The 7358-nt window shown below is 42.3% G+C and overlaps 1 protein-coding gene across 1 annotated transcript in view; it reads right to left on the minus strand.

Moving 5' to 3' along the window:
* The window catches only part of LOC111953902 (receptor-type tyrosine-protein phosphatase N2-like), a 103998-nt gene extending 98779 nt beyond the window's left edge, over positions 1-5219 (minus strand). The window contains exons 1-2 of the mRNA XM_023973394.2: positions 5201-5219; positions 4780-4844 (exon numbers count right to left, since the gene is read on the minus strand). Coding sequence (XP_023829162.1) covers positions 4780-4844; positions 5201-5219 — 84 coding nt within the window. The remainder of the gene's footprint in view (positions 1-4779; positions 4845-5200) is intronic.
* Positions 5220-7358: the final 2139 nt, after the last annotated feature.

Genomic DNA, 7358 nt, shown 5'->3' on the forward strand with positions numbered 1-7358 from the left:
GGACTTCGGGAAACAGCAGAAGGAGCACCCCACTATCCACATTGACGGGACAGTAGTGGAGAAGGTGGAAAGTTTTAAGTTTCTCGGCATACACATCACAGACAAACTGAAATGGTCCACCCACACAGACAGCGTGGTGAAGAAGGCGCAACAGCGCCTCTTCAACCTCAGGAGGCTGAAGAAATTTGGCTTGTCACCAAAAACACTCACAAACTTTTACAGATGCACAATCGAGAGCATCCTGTCGGGCTGTATCACCGCCTGGTATGGCAACTGCTCCGCTCACAACCGTAAGGCTCTCCAGAGGGTAGTGAGGTCTGCACAACGCATCACCGGGGGCAAACTACCTGCCCTCCAGGACACCTACACCACCCGATGTCACAGGAAGGCCAAAAAGATCATCAAGGACAACAACCACCCGAGCCACTGCCTGTTCACCCCGCTATCATCCAGAAGGCGAGGTCAGTACAGGTGCATCAAAGCTGGGACCGAGAGAATGAAAAACAGCTTCTATCTCAAGGCAATCAGACTGTTAAACAGCCATCACTAACGTTGAGTGGCTGCTGCTGACACACTGACTCAAATCTTTAGCCACTAAATGTATCACTAGTCACTTTAAACAATGCCACTTTATATAATGTTTACATACCCTACATTACTCATCTCATATGTATATACTGTACTCTATACCATCTACTGCCTCTTGCCTATGCCGTTCGGCCATCGCTCATCCATATATTTTTATGTACATATTCTAATTCATTCCTTTACACTTGTGTGTAAAAGGTAGTTGTTGTGAAATTGTTAGATTACTTGTTAGATATTACTGCACGGTCGGAACTAGAAGCACAAGCATTTCGCTACACTCGCATTAACATCTGCTAACAATGTGTATGTGACCAATAACATTTTATTTTATTTGGTAGCCTACTCATTTTGGGTGCCGGTACTGTTTATATTTAGGTGCAGGATCGTCATAATACTTTTTAGCTAATATTCTATAAGAGGTGCAGGAACTCAAGCAGTAGAAAATGTGAGCTGCCGGTACTCAGTCCCTATGACCTCCTGCCCAAGTGAAGCACTGAGTCTGTTTTGGACAAAATGAAAACAATTGAGATGATGTGCACTTGTATCCCAATTGCCACTTGTCCATTTTCTCAAATTCGAAACCCATTCGCGAGTATCTTGTCACAACGCAACCGGTTTTGTAACATGATTCCCTATGAAACGCTGCCAGACAGATAGATAGTAATAGATAGTGAGAAAGTTGTAAAACATAACGGCACCGAAGCACACACGTCACACTCGTCAGTGACTCGATGGCTTGCCTGCTTAATGCGCCTGCTAGCTACTACTAGCTAGCTTCATTGACAAACACAGATGGAATTTAGCTAGCCAGTGATTTTGGGCACTGATGAACAGTGTGTATCTTGTGCTTTATTTTGGTTAGTTTGACAGCTTGCTGATGAATGATCAAAAATCAGTCCTGCACAGCAGTAGACTCGATACTGTCTGCAGTGCACTAGCTACTAGTTTTCATGCACATTTGTTTAAGAACTACTGCACTAAACGCCTTAACTTGATGTAAAATTGCGTGGCAAAAATGGCAAAAATAATGACTATTTTCTTGATTTATCTTCGAAGAATTCTGACTATTTCGAGGAAGCGTTAGTGGCTATGTTGTTGATACTGTTTTTTTGGTCTCTCCTGAGACACCGCAGCAGCTACAGTGTCTCAACAGGGACAAACAACAGTAACTGCCAGAGTACGATAACACACCCACATTGAACCACACCCCCCCAAGACTGAAATCAACATTTTCTTAATCTTAATGAGCATCACAAAAACACATGCAGAATCTGTGATTTCAATCGCTCTTTAAATTGTGTTTTGTTTTTGTGGTAAATGTAGCTAATGAGTCGCAAAACAAGGACATTTTTAAGAAAATGGGTTCTATAAAATCTATAGGAGGACCAGATATTGTGAAGTCTATAGATTAGGGTCCAATCTCCTCACTTTGACATTAGCTTATCTTGGTCAACATCTTCTGCAATCGATGTCCGTGGTTTTTAAGCCGTTTTGTCATTTGGCCCCATTTTTAACAAAGTCAGACAGGGTTAAGACGGAGAGGCTATGGCTGTGTCCTAAATGGCACTGTGTTAAACTATAAAGGAAATAGGGTGCCTAGAGCTCTGGTCAAAGTTAGTGCAATATAAAATAAATAGTTTGCCATTTGGGACACAACCTGTGTCAGCTCCACTCTCGATACTCTTAATAACAATACCAGGTTGGTTGGTTCCATGCAGCTCCACTCTCGACTACTCTTAATAACAATACCAGGTTGGTTGGTTCATGCAGCTCCACTCTCGATACTCTAATAACAATACCAGGTTGGTTGGTTCCATGCAGCCTCACTCTCGATACTCTTAATAACAATACCAGGTTGGTTGGTTCCATGCAGCTCCACTCTCGATACTCTTAATAACAATACCAGGTTGGTTGGTTCCATGCAGCTCCACTCTCGATACTCTTAATAACAATACCAGGTTGGTTGGTTCCATGCAGCTCCACTCTCGATATCTTAATAACAATACCAGGTTGGTTGTTTCCATGCAGCTCCACTCTGATATCTTAATAACAATACCAGGTTGGTTGGTTCCATGCAGCTCCACTCTCGATCCTCTTAACAATACCAGGTTGGTTGGTTCCATGCAAGAGGAGGCACACTCCAACCAGTCTCTGTAAGCCTGCGCTACAGTGTAGGAATCCTCCAAATTTGATTGCGACAGGATATAAACCCCATCACATCTAACTTGTTGTGTCTTTATTAACTTAATTTCATTTACTTTATTTGTCAATGTATTCAGTTATCTACTTAAAACTAGGGCACCATTTAAAACTTGTGTTTTGCAAGCTAATGCATAGTTACCGACCCATGCTTTGGCATCTAGCTGAGGTACACACTAATAACAATATATCAGCGGTCACCCCATAAATTCACCAACTAATAGTTGTGCTCAATTCCATTTAAACTAATGCATTCTGAGAGCACTCTCCACAGGCACTCTCAGCAGCATGTTCTGCCACCGTTTTCAGAAAATGATCACTCTGTCGCCATTCAGGGACTAAAAACCACTGGGATGAATTGAGCCTTATTTGGGTTCGGACTATGACAATGCCAATACAGAAAATTAATAATTCCAGGGCTTGTCTCTCACTGTACTTCCCTCAAATACACATTTTCTAATCACACACACACACACACGGACATGCACAGACACAAACGCACAAACACACACGAACACACACCACACGAACACACACACACCACACGAACACACACACACACAGCATTTGATTTCCCACTCCTGAGGTAAAGGATCTCTCCCTCACTCCGGTTCCCTATAATTGCAGCTAATTATCAACAAATAGGACAAATATGACAAATCACAGCCCTCCGTCACTGTTTGCCTTGTGCTTTCTGTGTGTTGGACAAGAGTGAAGATGGAGTAAGAGGAGAAAAAGATAGTCAGAAAGATAGAGGGCAAGAGAAAGGGAGAAAAGGGTAGATGAGGCGAAGGAAAAGAGGACTTAAAAAAGAGGGAGGTAAATGCGTAGGCATAAGCAAGAGATTCACAGTAGGATTAAATCAATGGAAAAGAGAATAGAGAGTGTGACAAAGTCCATAGGAGGGATTGATCCAGGAAAACGGTCCGGACTATGTTACCCTGTTGCTATTGACGACGGCAGCAGCCCACACACAGGCCACATCCATTTAGTTCCCAGCATGCCTCGCGATGATCTTCATGGCTCACAGTGCCACCGCTCTCTGTCTCATTTCCGTATAAAAAATTCTAGGAGGGCTACAGCCCATCAATGGCTGTTTGATTAGATCCTCACCTTCCCTACACGACTTATGAATATTTATTAGCAGCGTCACCATCGAATGAACGCACATCTCCCCTGCTCTCATCCCGGCACTCATCTTAAGTATCTTTTTGGACTCCTCTTAATTTTTCTTATGAATATGTCACAGCCAGCCATAATGTCTAGCCATAAATTGACAGCTCTCCAGATAATCTGCTTATTGTTCCTTGTGTGCTATTTAAAGTGTCAATTTTAAATTTTTCACACTGCAATTTGTCTTGTTGTTCTTTATTCTCCATGGGAACCAACAACCCTAAGGAGGACAGGAAATGAATACAGAGGATGTGTATCAAAGCGACACAGTTAACAGGAAATACATTTTTGCATTAATTTCAGCTCATAATCAATGTCTGGCCGCATAATGGGGGCCTCGTAAAGGATGCAGGCGGTATGGATGGCCAAGCTGCCATATCTGGAGCCATATCACTGGAGAGAGCCCAGTGTACAGAGACACTATGGTTTCTATAAGATCTGGGAGCTTTCAGGTTTGGTTAAATTCCTTTACAATGAAACATGATGCATGTTGGGTGTTGGATGATGAGCTCAGTATTCTCTTTAGGGACTTTACGTGGTAAGATCTAACTATACAATATCACACAAATGCTATTCAATATACAGCCTCAGTTGAATACCATTGTAATGTCACATAACATCACATTCAAGCAATCCAGCATCCGGATGACTCCCAGATAAAAATAATTTTTGGGGGTCAGTTCTATACTTTGTTCGACACCGATATAGTCAGTGTTGGATGTTCACAGCGCAGAAATAGAGTAACTAGAAATGGCAACCCCATTCAAGTCAATAATTCTATGGTTCCCAGCTTGAAACAGACGATGAAACAGGACTTACATCACTGACACCAGCCTCCAGGATCTTCACACCAGTTTCCTTCTCCAGCTGCTTCTTCTGCTGAACTGCTTGGGAAGACACCAGCACAAGACCAGAGTTGTGTGTGAGTGGAATTAGTCAAATAAAAGAAACATAATGGCATGAGGAAGTGGAAAGTGAAATGAGTGAGTGGAATGAGTTGTGTGTAAGTGAGGAGAATGAATGACGCAGAAGAACATGTTTGACCGTCTAATTCTTGAAGGGAAACAGGAGAGCATGAGCGAACGAGTGTGTGACACAGTGTGAGTGAAAATTAAAGATAGATAACCACACAGTGATTCTCTCACAGTTTATTGCAAAGTTTTCACCCAAAGGTCTTTGTCAACATGTGACTTCAACTCAAACTCCAAACTCATCAGTGACCAGTCAAAGTTTCACTTACTGTTGGCTATGGTACACATGAAAGAGTTCGCACAACTACCCTACAGATTTAGAAATGTTCTGCAACAACAGGGTGATCAAGTTAAGATCCTACACCTGTACATGACCACAGAATACCCTACAGTACAGTGTCTAGAATCGAGTACAACGGAAATGTTCTTGTTACTTTGCTCTGAAGATGATTAAAATGGTTGTAAAGTGGTTTATGAGCAAGACCTTTGCACACTGTCAGCTGCCGAGGTACATATGTAAGATCTTAATTTGATCACCCTGTTGTTGCAGGAAGTATATTCAAGGTTTAAAAAGGCTTCTAAAGTTTGTAGTTGTTACTTTAAAATGTCATAATTGATTTGCCCTATAATTTTTTTTTTATCAACTCCTCCAAAATGTCCATTCATAATTCACACAATAATTCACATTTCCTGTTGCTGCAGGACAATTTTGTCTGCTGTGAGAAACTGGTCAAATTAAGATTGTATATCTGTACCAATGAATGTTTAATATTCATTTGAATGTAAAAGTGCTAGTCGATGTACTGCGTAATTAATTTCTCTTGGTTCTTGCAGTAGTTAATAGGATCACAATATGAGTTTGATCCATACATCTATTAAAGTATGCCCCCGCTAGTTCTAAATGCAATATTTAACAAAGATATTCTCACACAAATCAAAGCAAGTGGCATGCAACATTTAAGATCATACACTCGGCAGACTTTTTTTTTTTTTTTCTGTGCGTGTTTAGCCTTTGATACACTCACTTTGATGGATACATTTATATTGAAAAACAAAATCAAAGGGGTCTTATGCCAAATTATATGGTGAAAAGAGAAAACAGAGTATAATTTGAATTGAGTTTGTTAGCATGTGAACTGGGAAATAGGGGGAAAAGAGAAAGAGGGAAAGCCAGAGAAAGAGAGAGGGTCCTTTAAATCCCATTTCCCCAGATTAAGGGTATGCAAATGACCCTGAAGAGCTGAACCTTACCTCACTCCAAATTCTGCAAGGGCCTGTTTAATTAGTATTTTAATCAATTCCAATGATTCCACACACTTGGCAATTTATGCAGCATTCCATATAATTAAGCACGTTACTTTAGTGCCATGATTAGGAAGGCTAATTACAGCCCTCTCTCTCTCCCTCTCCCTCTCAGTTTATTGTCCGACATCCCACAAGCGCTGATCACCCTATCGTCTCATCAGCGATCACCATAGTGATGGCGACGTCTTGAATATATAGTCAGGACTTATGGAGTGAAGTCTGGCGGGAGGAAGGGGAGTAAAATAATAGGGCGGATCCATTCAGAGCACAGATATCCACTAGGCCAGCAGGCATCAAGCAAGCTACAGTACAGTTCATTAGAATGTCAACACAAAGATTGCAGAGAGTATAGAAAATCAGTTGTGGYGAGTAGCAGCCATCGTGGATCTGTGGATCTACCTGTTGTGATTTAGGAGGGTCAAATGAGGAAGCCATCTTGGTTCGGGTGGCAGGTAGCCTCGAGGTCAGAGCACTGGGCCCATAGAGGTAGATAGAGGACTCATCTTTATATCTGTGCCATTGTAGCGTCTGTGACAGAATGGCCAGCGCCATTGAGGCTACAACCCATAGGAATCCCCACCCAGTTGACTACTTTGACTACTTTAAAATGGCGGAAGAATGTTTGAAGCCCTCAATGGCGCTGCACATGCTTAAACAGCCTTTTGTCCACAAGAGGCCTCTATCATTCTCTATGGTTGGGCCTGTAACCGAAAGGTCACTGGTTTTAATCCTGGAGCCGACAAGGTGAAACATCTGTCGCTCTGCCCTTGAGCAAGGAACTTAATCCCAATTGCTCCAGGCGTGCTGGACAAGGGTGACCCTATCCATGACCCGTCTCCCTGCGGGAGTCTTAGGGGGAGTTGGGATGTGCAAGAAACCCATTTCCATTACACACTTGGAACAATGAACACTTGTACAAGTGTGTAACAGGACAAATATAAGCACCCCACAAATTATTATTATTCAACCTGGTGGTGCTGGTGTTATTTAGGAGTGGGTAATAAGGCAGCCATCTTGGATCAGTGTGTTATTTCGGAGGGGGTAATGAGGTAGGTAATTAGGGCCAGCAGGGTGGGAGGAGCGGGGCAACAGAAAGGTCACGCTCAGCATTTAGTCTTWAGG

The sequence above is a fragment of the Salvelinus sp. IW2-2015 genome, linkage group LG27, assembly GCF_002910315.2.
Source record: "Salvelinus sp. IW2-2015 linkage group LG27, ASM291031v2, whole genome shotgun sequence".
NCBI lineage: Eukaryota > Metazoa > Chordata > Actinopteri > Salmoniformes > Salmonidae > Salvelinus > Salvelinus sp. IW2-2015.